The sequence below is a fragment of the Physeter macrocephalus genome, chromosome 10 (assembly GCF_002837175.3).
Source record: "Physeter macrocephalus isolate SW-GA chromosome 10, ASM283717v5, whole genome shotgun sequence".
In the NCBI taxonomy this organism is placed as follows: Eukaryota; Metazoa; Chordata; class Mammalia; order Artiodactyla; family Physeteridae; genus Physeter; species Physeter macrocephalus.
This window is the reverse complement of record NC_041223.1, coordinates 51580809-51602824: the sequence shown is the minus strand read 5'-3', so window position 1 is coordinate 51602824 and position 22016 is coordinate 51580809. Positions and strand designations below refer to the sequence as shown.

The window sequence follows — 22016 nt, the reverse complement described above, 5'->3', positions numbered from 1 at the left end:
CAGAATTAATTTAGTATTAGATTGAATTCTTTGTTCTGTCTTTGCCACAGACCATTTGGGATCTGAATCATGGGATGCAGTGCTGGCATCCAACATTCCAGGGCGTTTAATTTCAGCTCTTAGCTTTTATTGCTACTGGTCATCCTACATACTAATGCATCATTTTTGCTGATGTTAGTTTACACTACGATTCGACTATTTCCATCTGCTAAGAACTTACTTTGATTGAAATACTTAGTCACATGAGCATCTCTCACTGAGCTAGTGAGTATACGGTCATCCATTGTAAAATGATTTCCCAACTGCTGCTATAGAAATTCCTGACCAAAGTCTTTCTCTTGTTCAAGTACGCACCATATACTTGATAATTATTAAACCTGAAAATCTCTTACTTTTTAATATTTTATTCTGAAATAGACCACTTAAAATTTTAAGCAATAATGATGTCAACAGTGAAAACTTACAGTACTATAGTGGGAAAATATTTTAGCTGAATAATGGCAATGATTACACTTATTGATTTAAGTTAGTAATTAACATAATTAAGGAATATCTTAGAAATTTCCCTGAAAATTTTTGACTTGGCTGGCATCAACTGATACAGCAGGTTAAACTGGGTTTGTTGTTAAACCACCAGGGACCTGTTTTTACCGAAGGAGAAATGTGTGTTTTGCCTTTAAATTACAGGTTTGCAGACATTTTAGTAAATATTTCATGTTAACTGAATTTTGGTTATATTTCTAAAATTAGTCTTTTAAAACTAAAAGTAAAAACAAAAACCTCTGTTGATTTAACAGTCAGCAAGTATGAACTTAGTGTCTGGTCTTGCCCATGGCTCTTTAACCGATTCTCAGGAATCCCAGTTACCCATTCAGTGTTTTCCTTCCTGAGAGGGAGCTGGCAATCTGAGAGGTCCATTTCTACTAGGAATAGCTTCATAGAGAAGCCTGTCTCTGGTCATTTTCATCCATTTCTCTACCAGGTCACAAAGAGGGCAGCAAGTCAAATATTGACCAGGACTGGGGATGGGCCCATGCAGGTATGGACAGATTTGCTGTGCTGTATGACATGTGGACTTGGGAAGCAACTCTTCTAGAAAACAAGCGCCAGGTATTTTTGCCTAGAAAACAAAACATCTATTGAACATTCTTATAAACCCCAATATATTTTTTTAAACCCAGTGGGTCTTTTAGGGCAGCTCCCAATAAAATGAATAATTATTTAAATAACCTTAGCTAGTTGTAAGGATGTGAGTAATAAATTTTACGTTCTTTACTGTGGTTCTTTGTTAGAAAAAATAAAATGTGAAGGATATGACTTTATCTTAAGGGAAATTTGTTAGAGGGCTGTATAATTCAGGCCCTTTTATGATATGTATGCTTTTATTGAGAACGAATGATGATTCCATTCATGTTCATTGTCCTGTCAGGGACAAGCCTCACTTTGCTAAACACAGACAAACTGACTGACCTTATTATGGCCTTTAGAAGGGTATGCCACATGTGGGTGGGTGAGAGCAGTTGGGCAAGGATTTCCAGAATGGAAATAATAGGATTTGAAGACTGGATGTTGGAGTGAGAGAATGAGGGTGGAATTAAAATGACTTCCTCGGGCTCAGGGAGGAGGCTGTTAACTGAAACAGAATGAAAGAGGAGGAGCCTCTTTAGAGGGGAAGGTAACATTGAGTCTAGGACACAAGGTATGTGAGGAGAGTTTGCTAAAACCCAGGTGTGAATGTTTTGCGGGAGCTGTAGGTTTGAAGCTCAGGAGCAGGTATGAGCTGAAGTATGAATGTGGAAGTTGAACCATAGTAATGAATCGAAATGACTAGGAAAAGCCAGAGATGCCTGAAATGGGTTCCTGGGATCACTTAACATTTAAGGGGAAGGTCATGGAACAAGAATCCATGAGAGGAACAAGAAGGAGGAGCCAAAGAGACTGAAGAAAAAAAGAAAGGGTTAGTGTTAGGAAAGCCCACAGGAAAAAATTTTAATTAGGAGAGGATGGTTTCCTGTGTGGACGTGAAACATCAAGAAAGGTGAGTCCTAAAAACCAGACAGTGGGGTCAGCCATCAGGCGGTCATTGCCAGCTTTGTAGGACTCTCTCAGAAGAGTAGCAGAGATGGAAGGCAGTTACAGTGCATTGTGATGTGGTCGGAGGATGAGGAAGTGAAAATGTTTTCTTTGAATTGTTTTTCTAGTAGAGTAGAGGGTTTACCATTTCATCTACGCTCTGGTCTGTTACTCATGGAGATGTAGGTCACCCACTTTTGAAAACAACTGGCTGGACTTAAAGGGTGCAAGCCTTGGCCTTGAAAATTGTTCCTCTTTTCAAAGACAACTGGCTTCTAGAGTTTGCATCTGCAAACTTGATCTGCCAAACAGAACCTTACTGTGATCAGCTGAGTAAATGGGAGATTTAGACTCAGTGTAGAAACTGGAGAGGCTGCATTAAACGTAAAGTAATACAGAATCCTCAAACTCGACAAGTTTATTGGGCCAGACATGAGTTTTAAGCAGCTCCCCTTTTCTGTACTCTCCCCACCTCCACTTTCAGTTCTTATAGGCCTTTTATGGAGGCCCCAGGCAGGACTCAATGGCAGAGAATAGAAAGGCAGAGAGTAATAAAAAACAAATGAATTTCTTCTTACTTTGGCCTAGGGTTCATTCTGTGCTAAGCTACCAGGGCTGTCCACTGGTTTCTTCTGTGGTATGTGAAATTATTTTAACCTAAAACAATCATTGAAAATATCTGCCTCCTTTCTACCCCGAGAATGTGTTCCCTATAGAAACTGAGCTATCTGTGCCAAAAACTGGAAAATGTGGCTTTCTAAATCAGAAATTGTCGAAAGGGCCTAATTTTAATGGATAAGCCAGATTTTTATCTAAAGTACAATTGATTTCCCCCAGTACTGATTCTACTGCCAATTGTCCTCAGCTGTTTTTTATTGTTAAATATATTGGAATCACTAAAGTCAAGAATTGTTCAAACACACTGGCTTGTCTTAAATCCTTAAAGTAGCCATATTATGTAAAAGGCTCATAAAAATAGAGCTGGTGTGAATTTAGGTGGATTAAGAGACTCAGAAGCTGGGCGTCAGCTGTGCCAGTTCCTGACATTTATACCAACTGCTAATTCTCTCCACAGCCACCAGAGGACACATTTTCAGGGTAATTTGAATTAGTGTTTAGAGCACTAAAAAAAGGCCAAAAATTCTGTGACAAGATGTGTCTGACACTGATTTTCTGTTTTGCACTTTCATTTGACCTAAAATACTGTTTTTAAAAGTTTTTTAAGTCCAAGAAATAAAAAAAAGGCTGAGGTAAAAAATATAAACACAGTACGGTTTGAGATTATTCATTTTTCTATTTTCTCCAATATTTGATGCCTACCGTCAGTGTGCACCACATATTATTTTGCCTGAGAGTTGGCCCTTGACATACACAGGTGACATTTGACAGGCTAGGAAGACTTCTTAGACAAATACCAGCCCAGAGTTTAAATGGAAATGGGCCAGTTAGCAAACAGATAATAAATAGCAACTGTGAGGCAGAAAGATCACAGTCCTACCCCTGCTGAGAAAGAATTCATAATAAAATTATGCAAAAGGCCACCTGAGAGCTTTTCAGGGTGGAGGGCAAAGCTTGAAAAAAGCTTGTCAATTTAAAAAGAGCCACATTTTCCTTCTCAACAGCTAGGGTTGCCAGGTAAAATATGACGATATTGGGGACATACTAAAAAAGTATTGGTTGTTTATCAGCAATTCAAATTTAACTAGATGACCTGTATTTTTATTTGTTAAATCTGGTAATCCTACCGACGACAAAGTGATAGTGGCAATTTAGCACCAGCCTCTGCAACCTGGTATCACCAGATTGGAATCGCCAGCAAGAGCCCTTACCACAAACTTCCCCTGCCAAATAACCAAACAATAGGGCTTATTGTACAAAAACAGGTCAAGGCAATACAAATACTATAAACCAGCTCCTGGGATTGCCCTGGCCCAGCCAAAAAGGTTTAAATTCGTCCAGAATGATTTAGGGAAGTTATTGTTTCTTTTCTAATCTTCCCCTAGGCTATTGAGTGGCACCCTTCTTACCCCATCACTCCTTCGTTTCTGCTTTGTCTTCTGCTATTTAATAACTGAATGCTATTCTAGAGTAGAGCCCTGTGGATGGGATAAGGTCATTTAGATCACCCTGCTTGCTTCATTTTCCCTGGGGTTCACTTAAAGGCAAGGGAGCTGCACCTTCATTTCACACTCTGAGCTGTGTGAGTTTTTAACCTGTGGAGCACATTCTGTGTCCTAAGCTTTTAGCCTCTTCTGGTGTTATCCTTTTTATACTAAGGTTGACCCAAGGCCCCTTGGACCAATGTTTCCCAAAGGGCATCCTGCAAAACTGGATGCTAAATAAAGTGCCCCAGGCTCTCCCTGCTTGAGCCTTAGCATTGAAGCCCTCAGACACTGGACTTCTATTACTAAGGCAGTATTTGATTCCTAGTCTGCTACTGATTCTCAAGTGTTTACCTCCTTGGGAGCCTCAGGAGTTGTTATTGCAAGATGGAGACACTCCTGGCTTTTCCTGCCACTTGGTTCTTTTACTTCCCGCTGCGCTGTTGCCACCTATATTCAAGTAGTGCTTACACCCTCTCAATTCTTTCTGGTCTTGCATTCTTAGCTATGGGCTCCACACAATGAAAGGGGCTCTTTATCTCCTTTTAGGAAATTCCTTAGTTTGTTAAGAAGTAGGCTGGCTTCCTGGCCTCAAACTACCAGGAAGACCAACACCCAAGGAAACAAAAAATGCTCTTTCTCTAATGCATCTCAGCGTGTGCTAGGCTGTCGGGTGGGTAGAAATTGCAGGCTCAACAATCCACTCCCTGCTGTCAATTAAATGCACACACTGGGCACACCTGTGTCTTTGGTGATACAGCTACCCTGGGAGCTGAGGCCTTTCAGAAGCATGAAACCTCCATTAGAGGAGTGGGTCAGAGAAGACTGGGGAGGGACATGTTGAGCTGAAACTCTTGGGGGGATGTTGGATTAGATCGGCAGAGGAAAGGGATCTGTTCTGTTGTGAGACCATTGGGAGTAAAAGTTCAGAAGCTTTCAGTTAGAGTTGATTTATCCATCAGGTAATATAGACGTGGTGTTTAGGATCTAAGAGCTTTTCAGGGACCATTGAAAATATGTGAGATCTGAGAGGAAAAAAAAACATGCATTACTCGGAAATCCAAAAAGAAAATACAAAATAGTTATCAATAAATGCTTAAATGACATGTCCATAAAATGTTAAAACTTTAACTGAGCACTTGTAAACATCTCATTACATTTGAAAACAATTTATAGATCAGATTTTCTCACTTCATAAGAATTCTCAAGTACATACTACCCAGAAATCATAGCCAATCATTAATGAAATGTATTGCTCATAGCCCAATAATTTGAAAAGCAAAATTATAAATATCATTTAACATTTTTACAGAAAAAAAATTGATTGGGATGTGAGTTTTAATGTATTTGATATAATGTGGGTCAGGGTCTCCAAAAGTAAGTGAGTCTAAGGCCTATGAAAGTTTTAAAACAACCCTAAGACAGTAATTACATTGTTCAGAACTACTTACATATTGGCCCTTAGGTCCCTGTTTGGGATTCCAGCCCAGTGATCTCTGAAGAGCTTTTTCTGATTAGCACCATGACTAATTACACACAAATAGAATTTACACACAGAACAGAAATTCCTTAAGTGCATAAACAAATGTAAAAACAAAATAAAGAGTATCTCTTTCTGAATTCCCACACTAAGAGCCCTCTTCAACGGTTAGTGCATGGAAGCTTTCTTCGGTTTTTAGAAAAGACTTGTGAACTCCACTAAAAGAGAAGCTCCCTCGTTGCTCTTGAGAGTTCTGTACGTAGGCCTTTCCTAGTGAAGTCTGATCTGGGATAAATGCCTTTATAGCTAGAGGGGACTTTCATCCTCAGCTTGCCACTCTAACCCCCTCCCCCACCATTTCTACATAGGTGAAACTTCGGCAAACCGTTAAAGCGAAAGGGTCATAAATGGGACTGAGGATGTAGAAGAGGGGTGGAGGCCACCTGCTCACCTTTGGTGATAGAGTAAAATGGGGGAGGGAGAGTGGGTCTGTGGAAAAAGGTGTTGGAGATAAATGGATTTGATGAAGTGACATTGAATGCACTGTCTCATTGGAGCTTATAATTATTCGATGTTATATTATTCATTATATTACCCCCCCCTTTATTTGTGGAGAGCAGAGGAAGAGGGGACAGAGGTGAAACGAGTGCTTTGTCCCTCACCCTCCCTAGCTTGGTCTGTGTCGCACTGTTGTGGCAGCTGCCCACCGTGGCCGGGTACCCAGAGGTTCAGAGCTGTCCCTCTCCTGTTGATGGTGGGGGTCTTTCCAAAGCATGGAATGGGTGGAGGCTCACCTCTCTCTGCTGGGCCCTGTTCCCTGTCTATCAACCTTATTTGAAACTTCTTGGCAATTACTCTGAAGCCTACCAGCATGCGTTGGACCCAGAGGAGAGGTTTGCCTTAGCACAAGTGATCACTGACATCATACACAGGTGCCCAAGGTTTGATCTCAGCTACCCTTACTTCATTAAGGCCTACTGAGAGGAATGCACCTGCCTGAGGCTTCACCTGCAGCTGGTGAGGGGCATCCTCATGTGAGTATATTTGGATTTTAGAAGATTCCATGTGAGAAGAGGATGAAAAACACAGACCAGAACGGAAAATCGTGTTTTCCTTTCAGTCCCAGTCCAGAATCTGGGTTTTCTAGGGCAGCACATACACGATGTTTATATGTAAGCTTATTTGCATTGTTGAATTACAAGCATGACTACAATCTTAAAGGGAGGTTTCCAATCCTAATTACATTTAATGATACCAAAGAATTGACAACCTGTTTTCATTCAGTCACAGAGTTTATGGCGAAAGAAGGATAAAATCTACCCCCTTGTAAGACATTAAACTGTAAAATTGTATTTATTTTTTAAAAGGTTGCAGTTATTTCTAGGACACTACAGGAAATGATCACAGTCTGTGTCCTCTGGGGAAAAGCTAGGAGATAACGATTGTTGCAGTACAGTTACCTTAGGCCTACTTAGAATTTTTTCCTTGTAGTCAGTTATTTGACAGAAAGTTTTCTTGTGCCTCTTAAGATAGCCTGAAGCTGGTTGCCTTTGCTTTCCCTGGCTGACCCTCAGCTCAGACTAAAGACAAGCATGTCTCTGTGTGAGTGAATCCTTAAAACCCATGTCTGGGTGAAAATTAGTCAAATAATGAAGAGATGCAAAGGGCTGATGTTCTGTTCTTATCATGCCAAGGCTCATAACTCACATCCATGGGAAAGTTTGACTTTTCTAATTTTAACTTTTATGTGATATTTCTAGATAGAGTGTCAGTGGGAGTCTGTCCAGAGGATTTGGCGTGAAGGCCATCCAGATGCTAGCAATACAGTTGGACTTCCCCTTAACGTGATTTGCAAATAACTCGTTTCCGTCAACAATAGCTGGTAAGTTGGTGTTGTCTTTAGACATTTTACATTTAATTTCTGGATAATTTAAGGGTATGATGTTAAGCCTAATACTATTCTACAAAGCACCTCTCAAGTATCTGGAGCTGAGAGAAGTAAATATAAAAGTCACAGAAGAGGGATTCCTTTGCATACTCAATATCTATTTACTTTGTAAATAAAGAATAGGAGCCTAGAATTTAAACTTATGCCACTGGGTGCAGAATCTTCATTCCCTTCAGGATTCCTAAAAAACCCCAGTTGCTCTTGAAATGCTGTCATAGGATTTTATCAGAGGTGCCACACAAGCCAACATATATGAAACACAGATGTGCTTTAACTTTCTCAAAAAGAAATCTCCTTATTCTAGCAAGTGTCAACAAAAAAGTTTCTGCAGACTCATCTTATGATACCACCTCCACCCCTTTAAGGAGCAGATTAAATTTCCTGAGATCACTCAGAGAGAGTACATGAAGTCACCCCCTTGATATGTGGTATGATTCCCCCTCACCATTCCTTTCCAGGCTTCAAGGGTACAGAGGAACCAAGAAGCTGGTGACAAGCTCCAAGTTGGTCTGTGTAACCCAAGATCACAACCTCTCTGTTGCTCCAAATGGGTGGAGAAATTGTCCAGCTCCTTTCAACATTCAACAAATATTTTTGAGCATCTACATGTACCAGGCAGTGTGCTAGGAGCTGAGGACACAGAATGAACAATGCAGGCATGGCCCTATGCTCCTGTGAAGTGTATAGTCTAGCAGTACAGGCAGACTTGCAGTAAGAGATTGCCACAATGGGCTGTGATGTCATCTTGGTCCATCATTTCATGGACAGGCATCCCATGGGTAGGGTGCCATGGGATTTCATAGCTGAGGTTCTAACCTTTTCTTTCTTTCTCTTGAGAAAGAACCCTGGGAGCTCCAGGCACAAGACTGCATTTTCTCCAAAGACCTTTCACAGGACTGATTTTTTTAACTATAGTAAGTTTGAGACCACTTCTACTATTCAGGAAGTGGTTTTTGACAGAACAAGCTAGGACTATATGGATACTAAAACCTGTCAGAGTGTCTCAAAAGCAAATGATATTTACTTGATGAGATTCCTTTCCAGACTTAGGATTGTATTTTCTAAGATCTAGGACTAAGAAGAATCCCATTTGCATGGGTTTAAGAAGTATTTAGATATAGAAAGGCCCTTGACTTGACTGGTGCTATATCCTTTATTTCCAAAGCAATAACCCACAGAAAAGTGTTTTTATTATTTCTGGCCTCATTCATTCATAAAATATAACATTTTTATGGCAAACATGAATGATTCCAGCAGTTGTGTACAGAACTTAAAAATCGTCTTCATCCATTATCATTTTGGGGGAAAAAAATGGATAAAGAATTGGGTGAAAAATAAAAATAGTCATGGAAAGTATATGTTTAATATTTAGATACTTTTATATTAAGTTATTTTGTTTTCAAATATTTGGCTAAATATTGATTACTGAAATGTTGACAGGTTTGCCATATACAATTTTAGAATCCTTTTTTTCAATTTTATTGAGATATAATTGATATACAGCACTGTATACATTTAAGGTGTACCGCATAATGATTTGACTTACAATGAATCTTATTCTTTTTGGCTTTTAGAGTAAACTATGTCTTCCAATTTTAAAAAGGTTCACATTAAAGCAAAAAGCATGTTGTGTAACTTGATGGGCTCCCTGGACAGCCTCTGAGACCCCACTGAGCTTCCAATTTTTTATAATGCCCTGAATTATAAGAGTGTTTTATTGGTCTCGAAAAATATAAAATCCAAATACCTGTAGAAACATTAAGTTCTTCACTGTGTAAAATCGTCATTAATTGTTTCTCTTCATTAAGCCCAGCTTTGACAAACATTTACCTGCTGGAGTTCCACCCTTCCCTGGGCCTGGCTTTGCGCATCCCCAGAGCCCTTGAGCACCTCCTCAGGGAGGCCTGCCACACCTGCAGGCCCACATCAGCCAGTGCGCTCACCTTGCTAGAGAGACGCATGCTGCGGCTGGCCCTGGATGTGTGGCTCACTCCAGCCAAGCCCAAGTCCTGGTACAGCGCAGAGCTCCAGAAAGACGTAGGTTCTCTGAAAGGGGCAGGTGGGTCCTTGGCAAAGGGAATGTTTCCTCCCAGATGTTACTACTTAGCTTTGTTTTTACGTTTGGCTCTATTCCCCTCTATTTGGCCAGGGACAGATCATAGTCCTAGGGCTTGACAACATTTTTATTTCTATTTTTTTTCATTTTTGGTCAAAGTTTCTAGTTTATCAGGATGCTGCTACAGTTATAATTTAAAGGGAGATTACTAGGTATGGGGAAAATATTTTCTGGTTTATTATTTATATTTTTAAAATATTTTTTAATTAAATTTTTTTCTTTCTAAGATTCTTCCTAAAATGTACTCTTTTGTCCTGAGCTGAGATCTGGTAGAGGAGAGACAGCACTGAGTGAGGAGTCAGTGACTTGGACTCAAGTTCAGTCCTGCCATTAACTTGCTGTGTGACTCTGAGCCTTACTTTCCTATTTTTTAGCATTATGTTTGTGTATTTGAGGGGAGGAGGGTAGAGGTGAGCTCAATGATCACTAAAGCCCCTTCCAGCTCTAATGCTCTGTGGTTCAAACTGTGGCCCAGTGATTTACATGGTGTTTGTAATTGGATTTTAATTCTTTTCTTTTTCTATTAAGGCTATCACAGTTGAGCCTGGGTTTCTAATTTGACCTTACTCTGGGTGGGTACTTGCTGTTAAGATGAAGGAACTTTCAAGGACCCCAGCTGCCAAAAACATTTGTTCCACAGGTCTGCCTCAGCCTCCTATCTCCTCCTGCCCAAACTAAAGTTTTATTTTCTTTTAAATTAATTTTGAGTTGATCGAAAGTAAAATTTAGAATTGTAGCAAAAGAGGAAAACAGAAAATTACTCTAAATATAACCACTCAAATGCATTTGTAATCATTATTTTTCTGAATTCAAGTATTCTTCATATACATGTTTTACATAGTTCTTTCTAATCATATCCTTCATACACTATCTCCCGTTTTTCTCAGTTAACATCATATTATATATTTTTCCGTATTGCTAATAGTCTTTATACTCACTCACCTTTACGACCACATAATTCCCTTAAGTGGTGAATCATAACTTATCCAACCATCAGTGGGCATTCAAGTAGTTTCCAATTTTTCATTATTATTAAAAATGCTATAAGGTGCATCTCCATGCTCACAGATTTTTCCGTATTTTGAATCAATTCCTTTGGATAGATTCCAGAAGTGGATTTGCTGAAGCAAAGTTTGTCTTTTGATATATGCTGGCAGATCACTTTCCAGAAGAGTCATGCCACTGATAGTGTATAAGAGTACCAGTTCTGCTATACCCTACAATGTTAGGTATAAGCGTGTAATCTCTGTGCTAATATATACATATTATATATAAAGGTGGCATTACACTGCTGATTTTCTTTCCTTGCTATTTGTTGAGATTAAATGTCTTGTTACTAGTTGTATTTTTTGTTACTAGTTGTATTTTTTATGAATTTTCTGTTCTTTCCCTTAGTTTATTTATCTCTTGGAATCCTAATGTGATTCCTATCCACTTACATGAGCTCTTCTTTAAAAAAAAAAAAACTTTAACCCTTTGGTCCATCATATTTTCTGCAGATATTTTCCCCAATTTGTCTTTTTATTTATTTTATTTTATTTTATTTATTTATTTATTTATTTATTTTTTTTGCGGTACGCGGGCCTCTCACTGTTGTGGCCTCTCCCGTTGCGGAGCACAGGCTCCGGACGCGCAGGCCCAGCGGCCATGGCTCACGGGCCCAGCCGCTCCGCGGCATGTGGGATCTTCCCAGACCGGGGCACGAACCCGTGTCCCCTGCATCGGCAGGCGGACTCTCAACCACTGTGCCACCAGGGAAGCCCTGTCTTTTTATTTTTTAACAGAAACATTTTCATGTAGTCAAATCTGTTTGTCTTTTCTTTTGCGATTTCTTCTAGCCTCCTAAATCCAGAAAGCAAAAATTCCTCCAGATGTTTCATATTTTATCTTATTTTATTCTAACTTCTTAAGGTTTTATCTTATTTCAAAGATATTTAACTCCTTTGAGTGTTCCACCTGGAGTGTGTGTGCATGTATGTGTGTGTATATGAGTGTGTGTGTGGTGTAAGGTATGGCTCAAAATAGAATTTTTCCCCGAATTACCTGCCATGTATCCTACTACCATTTATTGAGGATTATTTTCACATTGTATTATGGTACCAGATTTTTTTTCAAATGTATTTTTAGTTCTCTTATAAATCATAGTGAATATATGGGGTACCTATTCAGTCTCTCATTGATCCCACACTTTATTTTATTTTATTTTATTTTATATTTTTGGCTGCACTGTGTGGCTTGCAGGATCTTAGTTCCCCGGCCAGGGATTGAACCCGGGCCCTTGGCAGTGAACGTGCCAAGTCCTAACCACTGGACCACCAGGGAATTCCCCACACAATTTTAATTGTTATTATTTTTGAAATGTGTTCAAATTGGGACCTATAAATGATAAATATTCAGATTAATCTTTTGTATTGGGACAGAAAATGGGGCAGTTATTGCCCTCAGAAGACAAGCAGGAAATTAGTTTAATAAATCTCTTTATCACTTTGGAAGACTTCAGTTGTCTAGAAATTGCATCTCTGAGTAGGCAAGGACTTTGGTGGATAAGTGGATCTACCCTTGGGAAGCCAAACCAGGAAAGGCAGACTAGGGGGTCTCCAAACTGGGTCCTTGCTGGGAGTGGTATATTAGAGGGTAGCAAAAATGTCCGAGCAGAGGAAGCGACCAAGGCAGAAGGACATTAAAGAACAATGTGGTTACTTCACAAATCACCCAGGGCTGACTCTGAGTGGAGGAGCACTGCAGAGGCAGTTTGGTATACTGTAAAACTATAGCTGGGAACTAGGAAACCTAAGTTTATTCTTGGTACTGTTGTATGACCTTAGAAAATTTCAGTGTTGCCTCAGACCCCTCACTGGTAAAATGGAAATAATAGTATCTGTGATGCCTAAATCACGGGTATCTTGTGAAAATAAAAATGTGTTAATATACGTGAAAATACTTGAAATTTTTAAAACTTCAATTAGAGTTTATAAGAAATTATTAATATTATTATTATTATTGGCCACTAAAATACTTGAAATATATCAGAGACTTCTATTTCTATTTAGGTCATCTTTTTCATTTCTTTATTTTGGCTTAAAACATTTATGATAATGGTAATAACAAATACTCTGTACCAAGCACTTTTGCATATATTAACTCACTTAACCCTCTCAACAACCCTATGATACAGTTTTGATCTATCAGTTCCTATTAGGTGCTGTTATTATCCTTATCCCCACTTTGCAGATGAGGAAACTGAGAGACAGCTAAATTGAATAAATTGCCCCAAATCTCACAGCTTATAAGTGTCAGAGCTAGGACTTGAGCCCAGGAACTCTGGATCCAAAGTCTATGCTGCTGATGTATTTTTCTTAATATGTCAAATTTCTTTGTGTGTGTGTGTGTGTGTGTGTGTTTTAAAAAGTATTCTGTTCTCTTTCAGCTGTTTTCAGCTAAAGTGATGGGCGATCCCTTCCTCGTGGGGGAGATAGGCCTGCTTGCATTCAAGTCTGCAGCAGACGAAGGACAAAACCAAGGCCAAGATTCTCATATGCTGCTCCTACGGACATTTTCCAAACTTTTGGAACTCTTGACCCTCCGGCACAGGCTGATAGAGATGAGTCTGGAGAGTGTACACTTAGCACAGTCAGTAGGGGGACTGAGGATCCAGATGGAGGATAACAGACTACGGGTCCCCCTACCTGCAAGCCTTGCCCCATCTGTGCCCCCAGAGTAGCCAGAGTGAGCTTTCTAAACGGCTGAAATGATGACGTCCCTTTCTCCCTCCCTCCATTGTTTATCCTCTCACTCAGGCCTCCCCACATGCCTCTCTGACCCAGCTAGGCTGGATTCTCCTCTGAGCACCCGGGCTTCCTCTTCATTCAGCCATTGCCTTTTAATTAGAGGCTTAATATTGGTTTGTTGGTTTTCCTGCTAGTGTAAGCTCCCCAGTATCCCATCAGGGGTATGAAGCCTGACCCTCACTGGGCACTCAGTGAGTACTGGTTGTATTTGCTTTTAAATATAATGAAGTTGAATAGCAGAGCAGAAGCAATGGAGGGCCTAAAGAAAGGAAAGAATGAGTCAGTGACAGCATCCAGATCTGGCAGAGGTATGGAAGGTTCAGCAGGCAGGGGGAGAGAACACTTACTGAGTTAGGTTTTAGGTATGAGTGTGAGATGATGGTAAGACATTTAAGTGAACATGTTCCCCAAACTGGAAAAATATGGAACTTGAAGATTTGTTGCAAACGTGTGAGTTCTGTTGTGTTCTGTCCCCATGAGAGGCCCTGAAGACGCAAAGAGTCCAATCATCAACCATCAACCACTGTCTAGGGCTGTGGCCAGGGTCTGTACTGGGGACTTTACATGTATTAGTTCATGTACTCCTCAGAATATTCTTTTGATATGATAGCTTTATGATGTCCTTATGATATGATATTATGATATGATAGCTTACAAACATGTTACCAGCAGGAAGGTAGAGGCTCAGAAAAATTAAGTAATTTGCCTAAGATCAAATAACTAGAAAGTAGTAGAAGCAGAATTCAAACTATGAGCCCAGATATTATTAACTGCTGTGATACTACCTCCTCATAATTTCTGATCCTTGTTCTCAGGGAGTTCACAATGTAAAAGTTCCCCCAATAAAGTTTAGTATGATATTTTAGTCATATGAACAAAATACTATGGGAGCACAGGAAATAGTGTATTTCACTCTTTCTAAGTGAATCAGAGAACGTTCCATAGAAAAGGGCCTAGGGATGATTGTGTAACTCCAAAATTCGTATGTTCAAGCTCTAACCCCTAGTACCCCAGAATGTGACCTTATTTGGAGATAGGGTCTTTACGGAGGTAGTTAAAATGAAGTTATTAGAGTAGGCTCTTATCTAATATAACTGGTGTCCTTATAGGAAGAGGTAGTTTGGACACAGACATACCCAGAAGGAATACTGTGTGAAACCACAAGGACAAGATGGCCATCTATTAGCCGAGAAAGGCCTAGAACAGCTCCTTCACTCAAAACCCTCAGAAGGAACCAACCCTGCAACACTTTGATCTTGGACTTCTGTCCTCCAGAACTGAGACAAATGTCTATTGTTTAAGCCCCCCAGTTTATGGTACTGTTTCACAGCAGCCTAGCAAACTAATACAGGTGCCATTTGAACTCAGCCTTAATATACCAAATTCTCAAGATGAAGAAGTGTGTTAGAATGGGGGTAAGAGAGGAAGGGAAGGCATTCTAGACACAGAAGCCTGAAATGCCAGAGCGACATCTGAATGGATCCTGGCTGCAAGCCATGGACACGTGAGAGTAGAGCTCAGAGTTGAAGCGGGACAGAGATGGGGGTCACAGGTTCTTACACAAGGGGGTGATGGTTAGGGCCTGGAGTTGGATGACAGACTCCCTAAGGAGGGCATGCAGAAGGTGAGAAGAGGATTGGGTTTAGAACACCAGGAAACAGGTGTTGAAAATAAAGAGGAGAAGCTGGAACGTAGCGGCAGCAGCGGTGGCGGGACGGGGGCAGCGGTACTTGGCTGCTCAGCCAGTGCCCTGGCATGGGGTGGGTGCAGCTCTTTGTGGCCCACCAGAGCCACAACCGTGTCATCAACAGCCCGGGGGAACATCTAGCAGGGGCTGTGCACATGCGACTGGCGCCACTGCCCTTCCGAGCCATCCGGGTGACCTGCACGGGGTCCTGCAGTGTCTCCAACAAGGTCAGTGACATGGCATGGGTGGTAGAGGAGGGCTATTTCAACAAAAGAAAAAGAGGAGAAGCCAGTGAAGACAGAGAGAGTGGTCAAGAAGCAGAAGCATGGAGATCCTGGATCCAGGAGAACAAAAATGTTCCTCAAGGAGGAGACAGGCCAGCTATGAGGAGCTCTGAGAAAAAAGGGTGAACCTCCTATTGAGGGCAATATTGGTGACCTCAGGAGGGCTCTGAAGACGGAAGCCAGCTTGTAGGAAATGAGAGTTGAGGAAGTGCCCAAGCATATCTCCTCCCACCTTAACTACTATCTTTAACTGTCAGAGCTTAGGGCAGACTCAAAACCTTTGTGACTCATTCACTTCACACCGGACTTGGCTTACTTTTGTTTTGACTTTTGCTTTTGTGCTTATTCAGATGGTTTGGTTTTCTTACCACTTACTTTCCTTTTAGGGGAAAATAATAGCAAATGTTCTTGGCTTTTTTTTTTTTTCCCTTTTAGTCTCTGTAAGGACTTGGCGTGTGAGATGGGTTTTGAAGAGTTCCATTTGTATCTGAAGCCTGTTCACTTTGAATTTGCATCACACGAGGACAAGGTGGTCCATCCACCTCCTGTCTTTATAATCTCTCTGCTGGAGGACAGTGACCGCGTAGATAGGTGAGCCTTGAGAGGGTCAAAGTAAAAATAATGTAACAGTAGAATGAGTGGCCAGTAAAAAATAATTTCTATAACTGCTGGCCATGCAAATGCAATTGCATTCTAAATTCTCTCCCTTATAATCGATCTGCCATGATGTCAATGTTTTTCCTTTCTTTCTTTTTTTTTTGTTTGAATGTTATTTATTTTTTATACAGCAGGTTCTTATTAGTTATCTGTTTTATACATATTAGTATATATAAATGTCAATCCCAATCTCCCAATTCATCCCACCACCACCACCACCACTGCCACTTTCCCCCCTTCGTGTCCATACATTTGTTCTCTACATCTGTGTCTCTATTTCTGCCCTGCAAACTGGTTCATCTGTACCATTTTTCTAGGTTCCACATATATGCGTTAATATACAATATTGGTTTTTCTGTGTCTGACTTCCTTCACTCTGTATGACGGTCTCTAGATCCATCCATGTCTCTACATGGTTTTCTCAGGGTATATGCCCAGTAGTGGGATTGCTGGGTCATATGGTAGTTCTATTTCTAGTTTTTTAAAGTACCTCCATACTGTTCTCCATAGTGGCTGTATCAGTTTACATTCCCACCAACAGTGCAAGAGGGTTCCCTTTTCTCCACACCCTCGCCAGCATTTGTTGTCTGTAGATTTTCTGATGATGCCCATTCTTACTGGTGTGAGGTGATACCTCATTGCAGTTTTGGTTTGCATTTCTCTGTCACTCAGATGGACTTCTTTTGCTTCTATATGTGTATGTGCAGGTTTGTATTTTTGTGTGTATGTTTTAAACACTAATCTAATCTTGTCAGTTTTACAAAAGCCTACCTTTGAGCATATGTTTGCTAGTTAATCAGAGCCTACTCATCCTTTTCTGATAACTGGGGAAACCTGATGCTGTCCAGATACAGAGCAATTAGGCCTGGAGCCTGCCTTCATGGGATGAAACACTGCTTATGGACAGACCAAATTCAGGCTTGTGGCTTAGGAGCAAGGATCTCAACATATCCAGCAGTTTGATCCATACATTTACATGTTGAGTAAGTGGTGATCCCCACCCTCAACTTCACCTTTCTGTTATGAGAGAAATTCCTAATTACTTTCACATTTCTTCCTTCAGCTCTTGTTCCATCCGGGAGTGGAAAATATGTAAGTGACCCTTGCATGCCAAGCTATTCAGAAAAATGCTTTAATGGTGGCTGTCCAGCAGGCGTCCTTCTATCACACTCCCTGAGGGGCCCGTCATGCTGATGTCAAGGTCAGCCTGTAAGATAGAGAAACCTGAGGCGTGCTACCACTACCTCCAGCTACTGTCAGACTGCCGCATTCTTTCCTCCCTCCCCCTTTCCCTCCCTCCTCCTTCCTCCACTCCTCCCTCCTTTCCTTCTTGCCATCCTCCCCTTTTCCCTCCTTGTCTTTCTCCCTTTTTTGACCATTTTTTCCCTATCTTTTTACCTTCTTTCCTTCCCTCTTCCCCTCCCTTCCTTCTTTCCTAATACAAACTGACATATGATCAAATTCTTACTGGGTCTCTTAATTTTCAGTGGTTTGCTGATAATTTTTCCATTGTATGTGACTCTATAATATTGACTAGCTAGAATCAACCAGCAGAAAATATCCTGTTCCTCCACCCCTACCCTTTGTGGATAAATGATTCCATTGTTTTCTGTTTTATCCTTCCTGTATTTCTTTTTGCAAAAGTAACCAGTTACATCTGCCCTTCTTTTTTTCACAAAAGGCAACACAAAATATATTCTCTTTCTTTTCCGAATTTTTTAGTTGTTATTGATATAATTCACATAACATAAAATTCACCCCTTTAACGTATAATTCACAAGACCATGCAATCATCACCACTATCTAATTCCAGAACATTTTCCTCATTCTCAAAAGAAACCCTGTACCCATTAGCAGTCAGTCCCCATTCCCCACTTTCCTCAGCTCCTAGCAACCAGTAATCTACTTTCTGTCTCTATGGATTTGCCTATTCTGGACATTTCATATAAATGGAATCATACAATATATGACCTTTTATGTCTGAATTTTTTCACTTAGCATAGTGTCTTCAAGCTTCATCCATGTTGTAGCATGTACCAGTACTTTGTTTTTGTTTTGTTTTGTTTTTTACTGATGAATAGTACTTTATTATATGTATGTACCACGTTTTATTTATCCATTCATCAGTTGACAGACATTGGGTTGTTTTTACTTTTTAACTATTATGAATAACACTGCCATGAACATTTATGTACAAGTTTTTGTAAGGACATATGTATGTTTTCAGTTTTGCTAACACTTTTTATTATCTCTCTTTTTTATTTTAGCCATCCTAGTGAGGGTAGAATGATATCTCACTGTGGCTGTGATTTGTATTTTTCTAGTTACTTATGACACTGAGCATCTTTTCATGTGCTTATTGGCTATTTGTATATCTTTGTTAAAGAAATGTCAATTCAAATCTTTTGCCCTTTTATAAAATTGGATTTTTTTATTATTGAGTTGTAAGAGTTCTTTACATATTCTGAATACAAGTTCCTTATCAAGTATATGATTTGCAAATATTTTCTTCCATTCTGAGGATCATCTTCTTACTTTCTTGATGGTGTTCTTTGAAACAAAAGTTTTTCATTTTGATGAGTCCAATTTACCTATTCTTCTAGTATTTTCTCCATTCTATTTCCAAGATTTTGAATCATCTTTACTATCATTACTCTGAATTCTTTTTCATGTAGACTGCCTATTTTCTCTTCATTTGTTTGGTCTGGTGGGTTTTTACCTTGCTCCTTCATCTGCTGCATATTTCTCTGTCTTCTTATTTTGTTTAACTTACTTTGTTTGGGGTCTCCTTTTCGCAGACTGCAAGTTCGTAGTTCCCATTGCTTTTGGTGTTTGCCCCCAGTGGGTGACGTTGGTTCAGTGGCTTGTGTAGGCTTCCTGGTGGAGGGCACTGGTGCCTATGTTCTGGTGGGTAGGGCTGGATCTTGCCTTTCTGGTGGGCAGGGCCGGATCTTGTCTTTCTGGTGGGCAGGGCCGGATCTTGTCTTTCTGGTGGGCAGGGCCGCGTCCAGCCTTGTGTTTTGGGGGTGTCTGTGAACTTAGTATGATTTTAGGCAGCCTCTCTGCTAATGGGTGGGGTTGTGTTCCTGTCTTGCTAGTTGTTTGGCATGGGGTGTCCAGCACTGGAGCTTGCTGGCCGTTGGGTGGAGCTGGGTCTTAGCATTGAGATGGAGATCTCTGGGAGAGCTCTTGCCAATTGATATTATGTGGGGCCAGAAGGTCTCTGGTGGTCCAATGTCCTGAACTTGGCTCTCCCACCTCAGAGGCTCAGGCCTGACGCCAGGTATCAGGCCTGATCCTGTCAGCCGCACAGCCAGGTACGTGGGGATTTTCTTGCCTTTTGGGAAGTCTGAGATCTTCTGCCAGTGTTCAGTAGGTGTTCTGTAGGAGTTGTTCCACATGTAGATGTATTTTTGATGTATCTGTGGGGAGGAAGGTGATCTCTATGTCTTACTCGTCAGCCATCTTGAAGGTCCCCCTGCAATAGGAGACTCCACTGAAGACACCAACCTCCACAAGAGCTAGAGGTGCAGAGGCATTTTTTTCAGAGGGTTTGCAGCTTGCTGGAATGGCAGAAAGGGAGAAAAAGGAAAGATCCTCTAGGGCAAGGGAGGAGAAGTAAGACCCACAACTGCAAGTGCCATTGCTTTCGGGACTGGGCCCAATTTACCTATTCTTCTTTTGTCACTTACTCTTTTGGTGTTACATTTAAGAAACCATTGCTTAATCCAAAGTCAGGAAGATTTACTCCTATGTTTTCTTCTAAAAATTTTATAGTTTTAGCTCTTACATTCAGGTCAATGATTCATTTATGGTTAATTTTTATATGTAGTGTGAGATAGGGGGTCCAACTTCATTCTTTTGAGTGTACTTATCCAGCTGTCACAATATCATTTGTTGAAAAGACTCATTTTTCCCCATTGAATTGTCCTGACACCCTTGACAAAAACCAGTTGACCATAAATGTAAGAGTTTATTTCTGGACCCTTAATTCTTTTTTTTTAAAAGAATTTTTACTCCAAAGATAAAAAAGTAATAAAGAGGCCGAGAATCACATAGTTATGCACTAATTAGATTAACATATTGATAATATTCCATTGAAGTTGTAGATGGCAAATTTTTCCCTTTTACTTTTTTTAAAATTACATTATGATTTTATTAGTATTAAAATATAACAAAAATTAAAACAAAGTTATCACATACAGTGCTAGTTTAACATTTAAATACAACACATAAAAAATCACAAAATAAGAAATGAAAAAACAAAACCCAGGTAAGATTTATTTACACAAGAGTGTAAAGCAACTATACTCCAATTAAAAAAAAAAAAAAGATTTATTTAACGTGGTAGGTGTGCTTGCCTGTTCATAAGTTCATTCCAGTCTGGAACACAGGAGGATAATGCTACTTGCATATCTGCTACACCATTTATTTATTTATTTATTTATTTATTTTTGTGGTATGCGGGCCTCCCTCTGCTGTGGCCTCTCCCGTTGCGGAGCACAGGCTCGGGACGCCCAGGCTCGGCGGCCTGTGGGGTCCTCCCAGACCGGGTTTATTTATTTATTTTTGTGGTATGCGGGCCTCCCTCTGCTGTGGCCTCTCCCGTTGCGGAGCACAGGCTCCGGACGCGCAGGCTCAGCGGCATGTGGGATCCTCCCAGACCGGGGCGCGAACCCGGTTCCCCTGCATCGGCAGGTGGACGCGCAACCACTGCGCCACCAGGGAAGCCTCATGCTGCACCATTTAATCCATTCCTTTCCTTTGTTTTTCCTGGGTTAAGAGTGAAAACCCTAGTTCACACAAACTAGTTGTTGTGAATGGTAATAAGAGCAGGATACTCTTTCGGCTTATCAAAGGAAAGTCTTCCTTTATCTTAATCCAAAATGCGATAAACTTAATGTTTCATAATCATTCTTCAATGTATATGAAGAACTGAGCTACAATAATTCATTTTCTTCTTCAGGCACCAAGTTGAACTCAGTTATTGATTCTGGGTTTTGAAAAATGAATGGATCTATTACCCAACAATTTTGTCTTAATGTTTCAAATTTCTCTTCTGGAATAAATGGTTAAAAGTTTGACCCACAACAGTGAGAGGCCCGCGTACCGCAAAAAAAAAAAAAAAAAAAGTTTGACATAGAGAAATGAGATGCAACAATATCTCTAGTTGTATTTCTTCCAAAATGTTTTCAGGGCTTCCCTGGTGGCGCAGTGGTTGAGAGTCCGCTTGCTGATGCAGGGGACACGGGTTCATGCCCCAGTCCGGGAAGATCCCACATGTCGCGGAGCGCCTGGGCCCATGAGCCATGGCCGCTGAGCCTGTGCGTCCAAGGCCCACGTACAGAAAAAAAAAAAAAAAAAAAAAAAGGTGCTAACAAAATGTTTTCATTAATATTCTCTTTGATGTGCTGCAAAATCCTTGGAAACATGTAGTAGCTAGGACGGTTGCTTTTTTTTTTAAACATCTTTATTGGAGTATAATTGCTTTACAATGGTGTGTTAGTTTCTGCTTTATAACAAAGTGGATCAGCTATACATATACATATATCCCCATATCTCCTCCCTCTCGCGTCTCCCTCTCACCCTCCCTAACCCACCCCTCTAGGTGGTCACAAAGCACCGAACTGCTCTCCCTGTGCTATATGGCTGCTTCCCACTACTATCTATTTTAAATTTGGTAGTATATATAAGTCCATGCCACTCTCTCACTTCGTCCCAGCTTACCCTTCCCCCCCCCTGTGTCCTCAAGTCCATTCTCTACATCTGCGTCTTTATTCCTCTCCTGCCTGTAGGTTCTTCAGAACCATTTTTTTTTTTAGATTCCATATATATATGTTAGCATATGGTATTTGTTTTTCTCTTTCTGACTTACTTCACT

At 40.5% G+C, this 22016-nt stretch overlaps 1 protein-coding gene and 1 non-coding gene across 2 annotated transcripts in view; one reads left to right on the top strand and one right to left on the bottom strand.

Annotated features, from left to right (window-relative positions):
• LOC102983289 (uncharacterized) overlaps positions 1-22016 on the top strand; it is a 56632-nt gene that overhangs the window by 10645 nt on the left and 23971 nt on the right. The window contains 6 exon segments of the mRNA XM_028494721.1: positions 983-1108; positions 6494-6693; positions 7416-7537; positions 9412-9640; positions 13147-13349; positions 15914-16069. Of these exon segments, the coding sequence (XP_028350522.1) occupies positions 983-1108; positions 6494-6693; positions 7416-7537; positions 9412-9640; positions 13147-13349; positions 15914-16069 (1036 nt within the window).
• On the bottom strand, positions 11969-12041 carry TRNAE-UUC (transfer RNA glutamic acid (anticodon UUC)). Its single transcript has one exon. It is a non-coding gene; the product is annotated as a tRNA-Glu (tRNA).